Raw genomic sequence first — 18,331 nt, forward strand, 5'->3', positions numbered from 1 at the left:
ACTTTAGAAACCCTGTAACAAACTCTTCAATTTAATACTTAGCTCTGACTGAGGAGTCCAGCTATGGGCCAGACACCTGTCTGTGGTCTTTCCGACCCAATGCAGGCGATCACAGAGCCTACCCCAAGGACGCAGCCCTCCCCACCCCTGCCCTGCAAACAGCCAGTGTGTGGCAGTCTCTGGGCGACCTGCAGTCTAGGACTCGGCACCTGGTTCCCCCCCTTGCTGTTTCGCCTCTGAATTCCTGGCCTACCCACCTTTCTTCAGAGCCTCCACATCTCCTTCCACAGGCACCTATGCTGAGCCCTCCATGGGCTGGGGGAGCGCTCCCCCGGGTTCGGCGTCTTGCTTACGCTACAGCAAGAAGCTGGTACAGACTTCACTGTTAATTTCACTTGGCTTATCTTTCCAGCTTTACTGAGGAAGAAGTGACAAAAGTTGTAATGTATTTAAAATGTACAATGTGATGATCTGATCTACAGTAGTCCCCCCCACTCCACACCGGTCCATCTGTGCTTTCAGATACCCAAGGTCAACTAGAGTCTGCAAGCAAATGCTCCTCCTCCTGCTGGATAGTCAGAGGGTCGGGAGTGGCCTAATGCTGTGCTCCAGTGCTCACGTCCTTCCCCTCACCTCACCTCCTCCCTGTGGGCAGTTCACCATCTCACACCAGGAGGAGGGTGAATACAGCACAACAGGGTATTCTGAGAGCTACCACATTCACATAACTTTTATTACAGTATACTGTTACAACTATTCTATTTGATTACAATTATTGTTGTTAATCTCTTACTATGCCTAATTTATAAATTAAACTTAATCATAGCTATCCATGGATAGAAAAAGAAAACCTGTCCTATATCAGGTTCAGTACTATCTGTGGTTTCAGGAGTCCACTGGGGGCCTTGGAATGTATACCTGTGGATGGGGGGGGGGGACTACTGTACGTATACACGGGTTGTGAAAGGTTCCTACCATCCAGTTAATTAACTCACCCATCACCTCCTAGTTACCCCCCAACACTTTTTTTTTTTTTTTTTTTGGTGACAATGCTTCAGATCTACTAAGCAAATGTCCATTATAGAATACAGAATCATCAACCATAATCACCACCTTAGATCCTCTGAACTACGTCATCTTCTAGCTGAAAGCCTGTACCCAACCTGGAGGGCACTGTGTTCAGGGAAATAAGCTGGAGAAGGCAATACCACACGACATTGCTTCTATGTAGCCTCTTAGAGCTGAATTCCTACAGATAGTAGAGCGGTGGCTGCCAGGGCCTGAGGGGAGAACTGGCCTATTGTCTGAGTCTGCTCCTTGGGACACTTGGCAGCTCAGCCCTCTCTGGCTCCTGACAAAGACTCCCACAATTGACTTCATTCTCAACAAGCATTCTTGCCTCTCATGTTGTAACAATGGCTATATGGGAAAATAAGAGAATCAGGAGAAATGAGTTCTCTCATTAAATTCGCAATGAAGCTCTCAGGTCCCTTCGTTTTGGAGGCTGGGCCTTCTCGTCTGCAAACTGAGGTTACTCAGTTGACTAGATGCTGTTGAATGTTCCTTTCAGATCTAATATGCCAAGATTCTATGAATCATGCTTCTAAAACTACCTTCTGAGAAAGTTTAAAAAATAAAGCAGCAGAATGAAGTTAAATATTTTTTAAAAATTATGTTTACAAGGTAACCTTTACAAAGTAGCATTTAAAAATAAATCCTCTCCCAACTCAAATGCCTGATAGTGTTGCCCTCATACCGGCCAGCAAATATTTATTGTATGTCTGCCGCATGCCAGGCACATATACACGGTGTTTCCTCTCCTCGCCTGTGAAAGAACACTTAGCGCTTCTTCCAGGTAAACTTTCTGCGGGCTCCCTCTTGGCCTGGCTTCTTCCGTTCTCTGACGCGTGGATCGGCAGTCAGCAGTCCAGCTGCGGTGTAGAAAGAGAAGTCTTTATGAACCATGGAAAATGCACGCTGCCTAGCAGGAAAGCAAGCAGACCTGTAATGATTTACCAGCCCGGTGTAAGCATCATGACAGCAGTTTGCTCTCACTCTTTTAGGACGGTTCCCCCATTTGAGTCTGTTCTTCTCCTAGGAGGCCTATGGTTCCTTGTAGGTTTTTAAGCCTGTTCGACTAAAGATAATTCTGCTCTTGGGTGCGTGGTCACTCTTTACTGTGACTGCACTGATGCTGCCTGCTTATTACTGATGTGAAAGTTCTAACAGAGACCAGAAGCAGAAAAAGACACTACACAGCAAAGTAAGAGGAAGTAGATGGACACTGTAGACTTAAGAACATGAATATACAAACATACGTATACAGTATGACTTACAAACTTCTGGAAGCGTTCACTCTCCTAACCATAAAGAGTGAATATGATTTCCAGGCAAGTGATGAGTTTCTCTCAGCAGATGCCCCGAATAACAGGCCCCTGCGGTGACTAGAACCACAGATTTCAAGACTAGCAGTGATGAGAAAGCTCTTACGATGCATTGATAAATATGTAAACAGACCACAGTTTTCCTTGTCTTTTTTTACTCTTGACACTAGCACTTCTTCTCCCTGTAGACAAGCTGTGGGTATCTTATTAGGAGTACTTGAATGGGCGGAAAGCAAAGGCAAACTTCAACCACTTGTTATATACCCCTAAGTTTTTGCATTTACTTGTCTTTAAAAGGGCACAGAATAAATATTTTGGACAAAATGCAGACAAGACTTTTCTAAATTCCAGTCTGAATTGTAATAATGCTTTATTACTTTTCAGTATGCCCACTAGGTCAAAGTGGCAGAATTATGAAATAAGGTCCTACAAGTTATTAGAATGACCAGACATGAATCCTACAAAATGGCGAATTGTTTATAAGCGAATGGATTTTTAGAGACTTAAGGAGTCAAGCTGCCTAAGCTGGAAGTGGCGCCTCTCTTCAGTGCAGCGGCTCACGTGGGAGGAGACAGGCCTTCTTCCTTGCCCAGAGAGGCGCTGCAGGGCCCAGTGGCTTGGTGACTCGCCCGGGCCACACAGCCGGTTAGTAGCGCCCCCAGTGTTCTCTCCCCTTGGCCAATGGTCCGAAGACAGGCTTCACCAGAAGTGTTGAAAGCAGCGCCCTAACGAGCAAGCGAACTGATGGCCTGTCCTTTCCCATGCCGCGGACGCTTGTATTCGTGGCGAGGTGACAGAGTTGCCCAGTACTCAAAGTCACATCACAGTGGAAAAATGGAAATCTCCAATAATGTTGGAAAGCTACAGTATGGGCTTCATCATCACATCTAACACAAGTTCTGTGATGAAACAAAAACAGTCACTGACCCGTCTGTTATCCGTCACCACAGAGCGGTGCTCTGACCCTGGCTCAGTGGTTAGGCCCTCGAGGCCAAAGGAAAGCTTCCCTGATGCTGGGAGGGCTCTGTTTCTTTTCCTAATTCAAATTCACCTCACAGAAACCAGCACTGAAAAGCGCGGGTACCGTTCTGGAGCATAGAGAAGGGAAGCCAGCCAATGGCAGGCCTGTGTAGTTAATGGAATCTTTTCTGACTTCAGGGAACTGGTGCGGGAGCCAGCGAGCACTCCCAGACAGGGTAGAGACCACCACCCCCTCCACAGCTCCTACCTTGTCTCATCCACTCGACCTCTTCCTCGGTGACAAAACTGCACAAGGCTCTGGCCACCGCCAGGCGTATGGCTCCAGCCTGGGATGACCGCCCACCGCCCGAGACCGTGCAGGTCGTGTCGTGTTTTCCAAGTCGGTCGAGGAAGTGGAAGGGGAACATCAACTGTTCTCTGGAACATATCGCAAGCAAAGGCAGCTCACTATCGAGATAGTTGTGTTCTACGCTGTTTGTATTGTCAACATTCACAGAAAGCGTATCGGGCACACAGGTGTGCCTGCTTCAGTCACCCATAACAGGAACACCTCCTGGTGTTTCTGACGTCAAGAAAGCTCTGCACACAGCCACGTTTCTTCTTCTTCTTCTTCCTGGATAGAGCAATACACACCCTCTCACAGTTGAACCCTTTTCTCTCATGAGAACCTTGCAAAGCTTGAAAATAACCTTGTAAAGAAGTCTCAGAGCTGGGAAATTCCACTAATCAGCAGCATCTCCCTGGATTCAGTGATCAGTTATCAAATGCCAGTTAGAGTCACTAAACCAACTGTCCCATTACATACCTGTGTGATGTAGGACGCTCATCCTGACGTGCTTTGTGCAGTTACTAGAACTACATTCAACTCCTCCCCCTCCCCACCCCCAAAACACCTCTTCCTATGACTGGTTCCTGAAGTGGCAGGGGCCAGGCGACACAGTGCACAGTGCCAGCCAGTCCGCTGCCCTCGGCAGTCTGTGCCTGGCTGGGCCCCGTGGGCACCCCAGGAGTAGACAGTGGAATTCAGACAGAACATGGCCCCAGACCTTCTCTTGCTCAACCAGCAAGTGTCTGTTGAACACTATTTATATCCTAGGTCCAGTCACCACTGTCTCTGTCACGTACGTTGATCTTGCTATTTTGCCCTAATATCTCTACTGAAGATTTAGGAAAAGCCAATTCGTTGTGCACTGACTTGCTTTTTCCGACAGTGTAGCTTTCTAGGCCCTGAATAAAACTTATTATACCACAGTGATGCTGAAAGACAGATACGGACAGGACATTCAAGTGTTACTCCTTAAGCTACAGATGGACGGAAGCTTCTCTTTGAACAAGACCTTCCACGGTTAATGAGAATGTGCAACAGGGATGCTGTTTCAACAGGGATGAAACGACAACAAACAAGGGCCCGAAACTACATAAATCCACACTGTTTCTTTTGAATAAAGCAAACCAAATCAAAAATAGGAATCTTATAAAAAACAGTACTGTTCTAAGTAATAGCCATATAATCACAATAACTAAAGAAAATTTAGAGACTGATAAAGTAATTCCACCATTCCACTTTTCCAGCAGGGCAAGACAGGCCAAGACGGAATCTATGGGATTGCCATGTGGACGAGTGTGTGGGGGTTTCTGGGTTGCCTGACACAAGTAAATGGTTAGTGATGTAAGTGACATTACTGAGCAGCTCTGGTCACCCACTTGTTTGGGAGCTTAAACACTTACCTGTGTTAATTCCTAAAATTCTAAGATTCCCTAATAAATGCTTATGTAAAGAAATAGTGACAAATTCAGAAAAAACACATTCTCTAATCTACTCCAGATACACTAGAGTGACTGAGCCAGGGGTCAAGGTAAGACAGACCACCCAGAAGGGTCTGGACAGTTGGGAAGTCGGTGCACACTGAGGAAGAAAACTTAATTTATATGTAAGTGTGATCCAAAGGGTAACAATTGAAGATGACTGTATATAGCTATTGATTTAACTAATCTGGACTGCAAACAAATCTGTGCAAAAACAGTCTTCCTCTGCTCTTGGGCATCTCCAATGGAATCCTGAGTTTAAAGAATCAGATCTATTTTGTTCTTTATTATCTACTCAAAGTTATTTTGAAAAAATAAAATAAAACAATCTCATTTCTATCCACTCTGAACACAACTCCTTATGGCACCAATTCAAAAGCCTGTAATTCAGCATATGTACAAATGCATGATCTTTTTGATTTTTCTTCAATTGCTGAGAATGCTAACCTTATCTCCCTTATTACATGGCTAGTGCTGTGTGAGGAACGTATTTCTTTGGGACAGATGATCAAGAGTTGCGTTAGTGGTTGGGTGACAGAGCAAAGGCCTTTCCAAATCAGAAGGGTTATTAATCTTTGTATTCCACAGTACTGGGCCCTTAGTAATAAATGTCTGTTGTATAAACGAAGGAAGGAATAAACGAACAACAATTTTCTGATAACACTGGGAAGGCAACACAGTCAACGTTCATTCCCAATGATCTGTTTGTGCAAAGAGCCTGAAGAAAGGACTCTGCAAAGACAGCTAGTCATGCAGCCGACTTACAGGTGAGCACTGGAGAGATCAAGTCCAGCTCTCCTGCACTAGGAGACAGAACTAGAAGCGAGATCACCTGTAGCCATGCCCAATCCCTACAACCACTTTAACATGATGAGACGGTCCTGGTGCCCATTTCTGCCAAGACTCTTGACTTAGGCTTCCCAGTCAGAGAGGAAGTCTCTTGATGATAGATATCATATCCTAAATAGCTCTGTCTTCACGATGCCCAGAACAAGACGCTATACACCAACAGTCCTCAATAAATGCCTGCTCAATTCAAACTGGAAAATAAGTTCTAAGGATACCACTGAATGATGAGATCAAGCCGTAAATGAGATTTGTTATGGTTAAATCATCAGGAGTTATATCTGAAAGCAAACTAACTGGTCGAATGCCATTTCTCCAAGCAGTTTCCTGTGCTGACATTCTGGGCCTCTCTCTGGCTTTTAAGGGAAAGAAGAGCTTCCTCTACCCATCTCCCTGTGAGAAGGATGGCAGAATTAGTCTACTTCATTTGAATGGAGTTAGAGTGGGTTACTCCTCAACACAGACACACATACCAATGAAATAAACATACATTTCCCAAAGTCATTATTCAGTCCAGAAACTTACACGACATTAACAGCGTCCTCTTTTCCTTACATAAGCACTGGGATCAGCAGAGCTTTTGCCCATTTTCACCCTAAATAGTGCACTACACATTCAGGAAACAGGAAGATTATGGAGGTGGGCCTAATCATGCAGAACTTGTGTTACTTGTGGATAATGACACTAACTACTAGAAAAATAATAACCATCTCCAAAAGAGGCCTTTAAATAGTTATTCACAGAGTTCTAAGATGAGCATATTTAGAGGACATGAATTGTAATACTTATTTATGATTAATGTCTATTTCTCCATGGGATACAAAGCTCAAAAAATAAAACTGCCATATTTGGCACGGGGAACTAAAGCAAAGCCTGATGAGCTCTTATTTTAACACATCAACGTCAGGTTTCTTTGCTTGCTCAATATGTAATCAGTTTCCTCTGAGTCGGAAAAAAATTCAGAGTGATAAAGCAGATTTTTTCTGGTATTTATGCTGTTAAGGGCCAAGGTTGGTTTGTGTTGCTTTGAGCACATATGCCCCCCAGCTAGGGAAACAGAAGGTGGGACTCGACTCTTCTCTCATTTTGGCTCAGTCTGCATTTAAGAAAAAAAGATACATCTAAAATACTCAACTTCCAGTAGAATCTGATGGAGACAGGAAGATTCAATTAATGAGGAATTCTACAGAGGCTTTTTCAAAATCTGGAAAATGGCATAAAAAAGATAGTGACAGCTTCCCTCTAGCTAGTTTGATTTAAATTAATTACATCATCCAGACATATGTAATCAGAAAATCACAAGCCTTTTTAATAAATATAAAGACAAAACGCAAACGCAAAACGAGAAACAAACCTGTCTTGTGTCACTGGAAAGTAAAGCAGGTAATCGATTCCATTTACTTTTATTCTTCCACTTCCATGCTCATAAACAACTGCTTCTGCTCTTGCGCTCTTTCTTTTACCTTTGTAAATATAAAATTTCTATTAGTAAAAATCTTCAAGGCGAATGTTCTGAGATAGGCAAAACGACATTAGATTTTCTTCCCAGAAGGACAATATACTATTACACTGTACGTAGGAAAGTTCTACGAGTATTACAAGTCAAACAAAAATAAAACAGGCAAACTACACCATAATCAATGTAACAGAGTTTACTATGGGGTAATTTTGTTCCTCAACTCTATTTTAGGAACACCACAATCATTTAAAATTAGTTTCAACAAGCGATGAAGTAATTCATATTTATTAACCTTACTTTAGAAAAACAACCAATTTATGGTGGTCTTCTTTGATAATAAGGATATATCTAATCATAGAACTTAAAAAAATATGAGTAGTATGATACAATATAATTGGTAAAAATGAAAAGAATCCCCAGGAAAGGTCCCATTTCTTTGAAGTGTCAAAGGAAAAGTTGAAGGTTTATCATTTACTAGGTCAGGCCTTAAGAGCTGCATCAGAATGAATGTCTGCGTGGCTTCAAGGAACACGTGAGGTTGCGGGCCTCAAGTTTTCACGTTTCATAGTTTTGGTATCTGATAAGCAGGTTCCCTGAGCATTTTATAGGGGAAACCTTTACTACAAACAGTTTTTGTTTCTGCCAGTTGAAAATGTGAAAATAAAAAGATTTCACAAAAATCTATAAAAATAAAAAGTGTTAACATGATGGGGTAGGTATGCATCCACATTTTTTCTTGGGACATGAGAAGGTTCAGATTTTTGAAACTTCAACAGTCTTAAAAATTAGAATATCCAACATAGAGTAGCAAAAATAAAAAACCAAAAAAACCCAAATGAATCAACTGAATACCAGGGAGCAATAGCAAGTAAAAATAATTGTTGTTTCTCAGTTTTCACGAAATTTATTTTCTCCCCACGGAATGTCATTACCTTCGCTGGTGCTGAAGGCCATTCCTTGCTCGTCATACTGCACAGGTTCAATCAGGTGTTTTTTTGATTGAATAGTTACACTCCTACGGAATCTCTGTACAAATTCTTCTTCGGCACCACAGTGCAGTGTCAATAACCTTTCTAGCAGCCGAATGAACTGTGCATACTGCAGACAATAAAATCAAAATTCATTAGAAGATGCAAGTGTAATTGCATTTGCTAAATTTTTTCTATTTTTGTATACCTGATCTTTCCAATGTTGCTTTTCCTGATGAATTTTGACAGGATGACACTCCTGCACCTTCATGCTGCTTTTAAAACACAGCATGCAGACGCCGCGCCTCCCCTGTGTAGCCCTCAGTGCCCAATCTTTTCTTTTGAGAAACAAAAGAGACTTACCAAGCAAAGAAAAATCAGTTTCTCTGTATTATAATTACATGAAATTGAGGTTTAAATTCATTTTCAAAAAATATTTAGATGATCTTCAAGTGTAATTTCTACTCTTTTATTAGCCGGATCAAGAGGAGGTTTAAAAATAATTTCCAGTTAAGTTATGTATAGTAAAATGGGGAGAGTTTGATTTCAAGAAAATGCACCTCTTAAATTATATTTCATAATACATTTGGCAAATATATCTTTAGCTGTTCAAGCTGTGTTACTTTAATGTTTATGATTTCCTTTAAAACCGAACAATCAAGCTATTTAAAAATTCAAGAGATACTTGACTTAAAGGGCAACCTCTTGAAATAAATTATCGCTGCTACTCTCTGCGTTTTTTTTAATAGTTCTTGAACATGTGATTAGAAAGTAAACAACTTGGTATTAACCCCTTAAAATTGACGCCAGAGTAATCATTCTAAAGTGTTTATGCAGAAGGAGACAACTAATACTCGAGATCCTTAGTTAATGTTGAGTGTGAGACCCAATTTTTGATAACCTTATTTGTGTTTGTCAACCCTAAAAATCATACGCCTCTGTCGCCTCTGACTTTATCGTGAACATCTGCCATTAATAATCTGAAATGTGGAGAAATCTCAACAGTAAGTTTAAAAAGACTCTTTCAATTACTGTTTCCTATGCTGTCACAATAAAAAAGAGGGGAATTTTCTAGGTAAGGGTGACAGACTTCGCCACCTGCAGTACCTGGACTGACACAGCTCTGTTCTTTCCCTCCATTTCCAGGCCTGTGCCCTCTGCTCTCAGCGGTTCTCTCAATTCTACTGCACACTACCATGAACATACAGAGGAGTAGCTACGAGTCCGGCACGGCCTTTCTGATGTGCTGGGGGTAAGGTTTAAGAAGTCCCTACCTTCCTCATCTTGATACCAGCCAGCAGCTTCAGGATTTCTTCTGCTATCCAGTACCCCCAAAGTATAGCAGACTATCATCTACGCATCTACTATCTATGCATAAGAGATATACATATCATTACGTGTATGTACAGAAAATGCATATATTTGTTTTGTCTTCCCAAGTGCACACCTCTGAAAAAAGTCCTTGGGATGTTTTCAAAATGGAAAAACAAAACCAAAAAAGAAAAGCCAAACTTGTATTATTAAAAAAAAAAAAAAAATCAAAGCAGCCAAAAAACACAGGAAACAATGAAATGATACATTTAATGAAGAAGCAAAGAGAGATTTTTCAGTTAGATCCAAATGCAGCAATAGTGACTTGGCAGTTAGGATATTAGAAATTAACTCCAGATCTACCACTCACCAAATGCCTGACACCTTGTTAAGCAAATTGCAACGTTTCCAAATCATTAATTTCTCCAATATGTTAAAAGAGAAAAAGAGCAATTTAAGTACACGACTTAGAATCAACATGGGTGGCAAGGTACTAACAATGTTAGCCAGTGCCATGGAAGGAAAAACCCTTCTTGGAACAATTTGTGAAACTTACACTCAAATCTTCTACAAATAATCTAAATTTAGAATATCAACATATTTAAAACCATCAAATTTCCTCAGATAATACTGGCACATATTAGAGCACTTAGCAAAAGAGCACTCCAATTAAAACCTAAAGCCCAAACTTTATAGGGTAGAAGACTCACCCAGGGAGCTGGTTAAAAATATGAATTCCTGGGTGACACCCCTGGAAATTCTGAGCGAGGGCTGAATCTTAGGAAACTGCATTTTCTAATCAGTTTTCTGGTTGCATTTAAGTGATTCTGACATAGGTGGTTTCGCAGAGTCCAAGATGAAAAATACCGCCCTTCTAGAAACTGCACACAAATAGGCCAGGGAGCGGCAAATTGCACAAAGGCAACCATGTGCTCCCTCCTTTTTCTTCTTAACCTGTGATAACTCCTTACACTTGTCATTATTAGCTTGTAAAATTAGCTCTCTGCTTTACTGAAGGAGATGAAAAATGACACCTGCCACGCTTCCCAAGAACCGCTGGCAGAGGACTGCAAAGGGCACTTGTGGATAAGAGGATCTGGACAGCAGGCATGTCACCTTCCTGACCGCAATAAGGCCCCATGGCAGAAAATGACTATAAATATGTTTCAGAAAGGGAACTGTCTTAACGAACACCTGCCCCTGAGAAACATTGCTGTGAGATCCTAAATACAGCAATTGTCTACATTCTTACGGAACAAGGTCCCCTTAAATTTAAAAGATTAATTACTCACATCTTGATCTGACAGTTTTTCCACTAACATTTCTTCTAGTTCCTCCTTAATCAGCCATCTGCTGCCAATCAGGTCTCTGTTAAAATATCACATATATTCTCTTTTAAATTAACCATGCAATTAGAGTTCTATCACAAAAGATCCCACATGTAGTAGCAATTCTTGATTGGGAAACAAATTTTTGTATTCCAGAGCATTAAAATTTCACCCAAGTAAACTATTTTTGAGAAGTGTTATTTCATTCCCTCACTCTACTTTAGAAAAGACACCCCGTCTAGCAAATGTTTTGCTGGAGGACTTAAACATGCTCTTGTGGAACTCATCTGATACACCAAGCTACCAGGTTTCTTAAAAATTAACACTGCACTTATTTTTCATTATTTACCTCAAAGGAAAAGCAATGGACACAGAGTTGGCCTGCCTGTGGACTAAAGTAATCATCAAGTCCAAGTAAAGAGCTAGCGGTGGTGTGTACAATTTTGAAAAGGGATTCTCGAAGACTTGTGTCTTCTGCATAAGAAGTAGTAGTGGAGCAGCAGCCCAGAATCACTGGGCTCACAGATCTATCATATCCTTGTCTGTCCAATGGAAGTCCAAATCTTAACATTTATAGGCCTCGTTTTTGGCATTTTAGTAAATATACAGCTATATAAACAAAAATTCCGAGGACCTCATCTTCAAATATAAGTGCCATTTAATACATAAATCTGGAATGAAGATAAAAATAACAGCAGTAACATCTACTTCCTCCCAAAAACTCACAAAAAACTCTTTTGACCCCTAACTTTAATGATCAATGCTGAAACAGGGAACACACTTGTAAGCTTTAAGTGTGCCTAAACACCACCAATGACAAGTGGCATGTTTTTCATTCAAAATTTTCATGTCTTATAATGCAAGAGAAGAACTTACTTGGTTTCAGTTTTTTCTGAAAATAGACCTTTGGCTTGCAACTGATTCTGACGTTTTTCTGCTTCTAGTAGCTTCCCATATGCTTCCTGTGGCAAATAAAATACATGCGCTAAAATAAGAGCTATGGTACATTATGACTTCTACTTCATATTTTCCCTGTGAGCATTCCTCAGTTCAGAAGGGACCTCCTCACAGAATCTGGCTGCACAGCAAATAATACTGAAAATACTTTTTAATTATACTGTTTCTCAAACTAAAGGACAGTGGTGTAATTTCAATGAGAATTTAGTATAATACACAGTAGCATACATTAACCGATTTTTAAATAATTCTCTAAGAAATTTACTCTATAAAGAACTCCATTAAAAAAAAACTCCAGTGGGGTGCCTGGGTGGCTCAGTGGGTTAAAGCCTCTGCCTTCAGCTCAGGTCATGATCTCAGGGTCCTGGGATCGAGCCCCGCATCCGGCTCTCTGCTTAGCAGGGAGACTGCTTCCTCCTCTCTCTCTCTCTCTGCCTACTTGTGATCTCTATCTGTCAAATAAATAAATAAAAATCTTTAAAAAAAACCCAAAAAACAAAAAACAAATAAACTCCAGTGAGGTTGGTAAACACAAAAGAAAGCTACAAACTATTTTTCATTAAGTTCCACAAACAGGACCAAAAATTGTCCTGTTTTAAAAAAAATCACAATTTATATAGTAATATGCACTTTAAATTCAGGGAATTAACCAGCAAAGTTATGGTATTTACAGCTGAACTACTTATCTAATATTCAATATTTATATAATATTTAAGTCCTCACCATGTTAGTCTAGATCTTAAAAAGTTTTCTATTATATTTGTTTTATTATTTGATTTCTTTCCATTAATTTACTTCCCAACAAAGTCTGTAAATGTATGTCATTTGTTAAATTGTAATATAAACGGGGGGAAACTGCCATTTTGTTAGAACTTGTAAAATGCAATAATCTGGCAATGAACAGTATCAATAAAATACATTTTCCAGGAAATCAGTTTACAAAAGTAGAATCATGCAAGTTGTCTCCCAGTTTTTTGACTGAACAAGTGTTCACTGAGGACTCACATGCAACGTGTGTGTATTCACTTACGATTTAACATAATCTACCACACTGATACCTAAAATGAGTAGACATTTTCAAAGGATGAGCCAGAGATTATATAAATGACATTTTTTCCCTTGCTGATCATGTTACCTTCCAATATCACCAGCTACTGCCCAATAATGAAGACACACCTGTTACTGTAGACACGTCAATCCATACCCCAGTCTTAATAATTTCAGATTTTGGAAGGGCAACTTCTTGTGGGCTCTGATTAAGCTGCCGTATATATCACAAGGTTGCTCACGAAGTTTGTTCTAAGAAAATGCAAAGTGTCTCTTCGCACAGGTCTCTGTCTGTACGAGCATGCGTACATTAACGGCATACATGGGGATCTCAAACAAAGTGAAACCATCACCAGTTCGGTAACTGCAAAGGTCAGTTCCCAGGGAAGCAGCAGCAGCACAAGTGTAGAACTGGTTAGAACTGTAATTTCTCAGGCCCCAACCCAGACTTTTAGATGAGGAACCTCTGGGGTGGGGCCCATTGATCTGTTTTAATGACCCCAACTTACATACACTGACATTTGGATCTAAACACCAGAAGTACCAAGAGTCTAGTACAACATAATATAACAAAGGGGAAAATTCAGTTAATTCTATTCTCTTGTCCATTATTAAGTGAAACAATCTCTACAGCTATATCCATAGTACAAATCCATTGCCTGTGGCAACAGAACTACAACGGTCTACCCCCAAGAAAGCAAAAATGAATGTGAACCATCCACATGTAATATGTATACCTGCTACTCAACTTAAAACTCTACAATTTATCTCCAAAGAATTGGTAAGCCTCATTTGACTGGTTGTGTAATTTATCTCCCAAGAATTGGTAAGTCTCATTTGACTTTTAACTCATTTTAGAAAGCTAAGGTACTGGGTTGTGACCCCAACTGGATACCGTATCAGAAAAATTTCTGTACACCTGTTTCTAGAAAGGAATTCTCAAACGCTCTGACCAGGTAAAATAAAGGAAGAAACAAGAACCCACAAGAAGGAGACAGACACCACGCACACCCATCTCTCTGTGCACCTGGCCCCAGGCTGTTGGCAGGCCAGGCCCAGCCACACTGCTACACCTTGGGGATCTGGGCAAGGAACAGCACAGGTAGGTCTCTCTGGTCTGCTGCAGAGTCTGGACGTTCTGAAGGTACGGAAGCCAGAGATGTAGTATCTTTCAAATCCAGCCAGCCAAACAAACAAACAAACAAACAAAACAAATCCAAGAGAACACCAACAACAGTAATAAGATGCCTTCTCCAGTTTGTAAGGCTGTTAATTTCTGGAATAACTATGGCAACTAGAAAATAATAATAATAATGAACCTGCCTCATAATCAAATTTTCAGTCACTTGTGGACTGCTAATCTAACCATCATTTTCCAATGACTCTAGACCAACTTCAAGTCCATGCTCTTCTTCACATTATTTTTCACTGTGCTATTACCTTCCATGGTTATATTTAGCTCCATAATCATTTGTAAATAGTGCAAGTGAAATAATCAGAAAAAAATGTATATTATGAGAAAACCAGCCAAAACAGTACATGTCAAATTTCAAACATGGTAAATTCTATTCATTTACAGCAGATGCTTACACTTTGATGGTTGTAATCCATCGAACTACATAATTCTCATTAAGGCACCCCATACATTTCTTTAAGTAGGAAAACATGCATCAATATTTAGCGCAGTGCCTGACCCGTGGTAATGGTCAAGAAATGACAGCAGGGGGTAGGGATGGCATTCAAGAGTCTAACAATGGAAACACTTTTACTGGTGTACCATTTCTATTTATTCTTTCTCTTCTATATAAGAAGACCACTCTAGAGATTCTATCTTGGTTAGTTAGAGACAACAGCTCTCTGGAAAGTAGAGTCTATAGCTTCAGCTCCCTGAAGAGATGTGTACTAACCTGCATCAAAAAATCCCAGAGGGTATAAAATATGTCAGGAACTGTCAGCATCACAGATTATCACTGGTAGCTTCTAGTATATTGTTAAGTTTCCACTTAATTTTTAAAGGACACTAGAGAATTAGTGTGACCCCACCCATACTAAGTTTATATACTGTATTTAATAGTATAATTTTCAAATATGACAGGAATAACCCAGATGTGAAATGCTGAATCATTAATCACAGCTATGATTAATATTTCATAAAATCAAAGCAAGCCTATCCACCCCTCATGTCATCAGATTTCCATAATGTATGAGTCAAATTTAGAAGGTGCCTAATTTGAAAATACCAGATGCTCAGGTTGCAGAAAAGGGATGCTTAAACGAAATCCTTCCAAGAGCATGAGCAATATGATTTTTTAGTATCCTTCTCAAATCTGTTTTGGCTATATTAATCATGTAGAAATTCCAATTTTAGGAAGGGTAAATAAATAAAATTTCTTGTGGGGGTGGTATAGGAGAAGTCTATTATATTATGATACCCAAAACATACAACAGTAAACTGTCAGTAACTATCCTCTTAGATACTAGTTAAATAAGAAGAAAGTAAAGGACTTAAAATATGAGTTTGTCCAAAAAAAAAAACAACAACTCACAGAAAATCAGATTTCCTAAGTAGCAATCATCCCAATTTTTTGGCTACTGGCATATAAATGAAATAAAATGAAATAAACATAATACAGAATTCACTTATTACAGTTACTGCTATTTATCTAATGTTTCAAGCGACATACCACACACCCTTGCTATCACTTTGTGAATACAATACACTGCATATATCGCCTTAAAAGAGCAGGCAGAAATATGTCAGCACCACCCTGCAGCTTTTTTTTTTTTTTTTAAAGATTTTATTTATTTATTTGACAGAGAGAGACAGCAAGAGAGGAAACACAAACAGGGGGAGTGGGAGAGGGAGAAGCAGGCTTCCCTTGGGACAGGGAGCCCGATGTGGGGTTTTGATCCCAGGACCCTGGAATCATGACCTGAGCCTAAGGCAGACGTTTAACCACTGATCCACCCTGGCGCCCCCACCCTGCAGCTTTTTAAAAATCAGAACTCTGCGCAGTTTTAAGGAGTTATTTCATAATACCTCATTTAGAGAAGGGTCACTGTTTTAACTCCATTTTTAAAAGATAAGGGCACGAAATCAGAAGTTTTAAATATTCACCACAAGGTTACAAAGACAATGCAAACTACGTAAGAGTTCTGTGGCACTAAGTCCCCAGGACTTTTGTTTCTTGAAGTCTGGGATCTTCACATAGTGAAGTCGCTTCTAGGGCTGCTGTTCTCATGCTTTATGAACACAGACAGTTACTTAAGTCATTTAAAATAAACCAGAGAATTTCTAAATAAGCCAGGCTTCTTTCAAAAGGCAAATGAATCCCATTTATGCATAAGTTATCAGGATTAGAATTACTTGGTTTTCTTTCAAATTTTAACCTTTTTCTTTTCACTTCAGCAGAGTAGTTTAAATAATATATAATGATCTACTTATTCCTTAACTTCAAACTTTTTTGGGAACAGATTTCATCTGTGGCCATGTAATTCCTTCAATTTACAGAAATCCTTTGAAAATATTCCATTGTTTACTGTAAAGTGAATCCTAAAATATAAATGAAGTTTATAGATTTAAGAGGCTCAATTCCTGGTGCAGTAAAAACTGCATCAAAATGAGATGCACAACCGTATCATAGAAATTGGGGTGAGGGAGTTTGTGTGAAATGTCAGCAAATGCCCAAGGTATTTGATAACTGATTTCTTCAATGTCTGTACGGCCTTTTCCAAGCACTGGCCTCATGGAATGTTAAAAGGGGCTCCAGGCAGCAAGGGTTCCGTGACCCAATGTTTGAGCAGCAGTGGGTTACTGCAACAGGCTTTTTTTTTTTTTTTTAAAGATTTTATTTATTTGTCAGAGAGAGAGAGAGAGAGAGAAAGCACACGCAGACAGAGTGGCAGAGGGAGAAGTAGGCTCCCTGCAGAACAAGGAGCCCAATGTGGGACTGGATTCCAGGACGCTGGGTCATGACCTGAGCCGAAGGCAGCCGCTTAACCAACTGAGCCACCCAGGCGTCCCTGCAACAGGCTTCTTTACTGCCGGACTTTATCATGCTATCCCGTAGCTCCTGGTGGAGTTTCCCAGGACTCAAGGGGCAGCACTGCCAAACTCACTTCATGGCAGAACCTTTTTCATGAAGAATATTTTATTACCTGTGTTTCTTAGCAAACTTTGGGAAAGGCTGCAGTAGACAAGCCCAGACTAAATGAATCACATTTTACAAAGGGTTTCCACTTCAGAGTCAAATAATCCCTTCCCATAATGAATTTTAAATAATTTTCAATTCACTTATAGTAAGTGAACTTAAAATTTTTCAAGAATGTGTATATATTAATGAGTAAACCTGAATTAACATTTTTCCTACAAGTAAAGGCCCTACCCAAACTCAACCATGGTTGTCCAGGTTGTAAATGTCTCGCTCATGGGTAAAACTTTCTCTACCACCAGCGTGGCCAGCTGGGAAAGGCTCCAGCTGCTGTGGGCAAGGGGAGCCACCCCCGCCCCCACCGCCCCCGCCAGACTGGCAGGCCCCAAGGGCAGACAGACCACCCTTCGGCCCTGTCCCTTGACTGTGCACACATGGCTTTCTCCCTCATCTAGACCAAGGCTATTCACAGCTCAGCTGTGCCATGGCATAGCATTTTCTTTTCTGCACACATACCTTTATCCTCTTTAAAAAGTCTTCCCTTTCCTTTACACTTTGGCTCAGCTGTTTCAGGAAACTTCTCTTTTTCTCCCTCTGTTCTTTCCTTCTGCTCCTGAAACCCTAAACTCAAACTCTAAATCGTGTTTGAGAAGTATACAAGTTCTACTCGTCACATGGCCATTAAGGAAATGGAAAGTCATCCATTTTGGGTGAGAAAAGACAGATGAGCCAATGCCATCAAGCGTGGAGCTCCCTTTTCAGTACTCAAGGACCTTTTGAGAAACTCCTTAAGTCTCTTACTTCTTTTTACTTCAACTATTTTTTACTCCTTAAGACACTACTTGTTTGTTCTGTCCTATACTTTTTACATTACATATGCATCCCACATTCACTACAGTGTAAAATAAGTGGGTTTTTATTGACTTTCCCAGGAACCTGAAGAAATATATTGTATCCATAGGAGAAAGGCAGTCCCAAGGAAGGGGGCAACAACCTCTGGAAAGTAACACATTTACAAAGGCTGACACCGCTACGGATCAGCACGTTTCCTCCACTCCACTTCACGCTTTCCTATCACGCTTCACATCTGGGC

General features: G+C 40.4%; 1 protein-coding gene across 1 annotated transcript in view; it reads right to left on the bottom strand.

Moving 5' to 3' along the window:
* Window positions 1-1,647: 1,647 nt before the first annotated feature.
* The window catches only part of MRPS9 (mitochondrial ribosomal protein S9), a 63,672-nt gene continuing 46,988 nt past the window's right edge, over window positions 1,648-18,331 (bottom strand). The window contains exons 6-11 of the mRNA XM_080813109.1: window positions 11,960-12,045; window positions 11,048-11,123; window positions 8,409-8,574; window positions 7,372-7,480; window positions 3,613-3,782; window positions 1,648-1,931 (exon numbers count right to left, since the gene is read on the bottom strand). Of these exons, the coding sequence (XP_080669235.1) occupies window positions 1,840-1,931; window positions 3,613-3,782; window positions 7,372-7,480; window positions 8,409-8,574; window positions 11,048-11,123; window positions 11,960-12,045 (699 nt within the window). The 3' untranslated portion in view covers window positions 1,648-1,839. The remainder of the gene's footprint in view (window positions 1,932-3,612; window positions 3,783-7,371; window positions 7,481-8,408; window positions 8,575-11,047; window positions 11,124-11,959; window positions 12,046-18,331) is intronic.

The sequence above is a fragment of the Martes martes genome, assembly GCF_963455335.1.
Source record: "Martes martes genome assembly, chromosome: 9".
NCBI classification, from domain to species: domain Eukaryota; kingdom Metazoa; phylum Chordata; class Mammalia; order Carnivora; family Mustelidae; genus Martes; species Martes martes.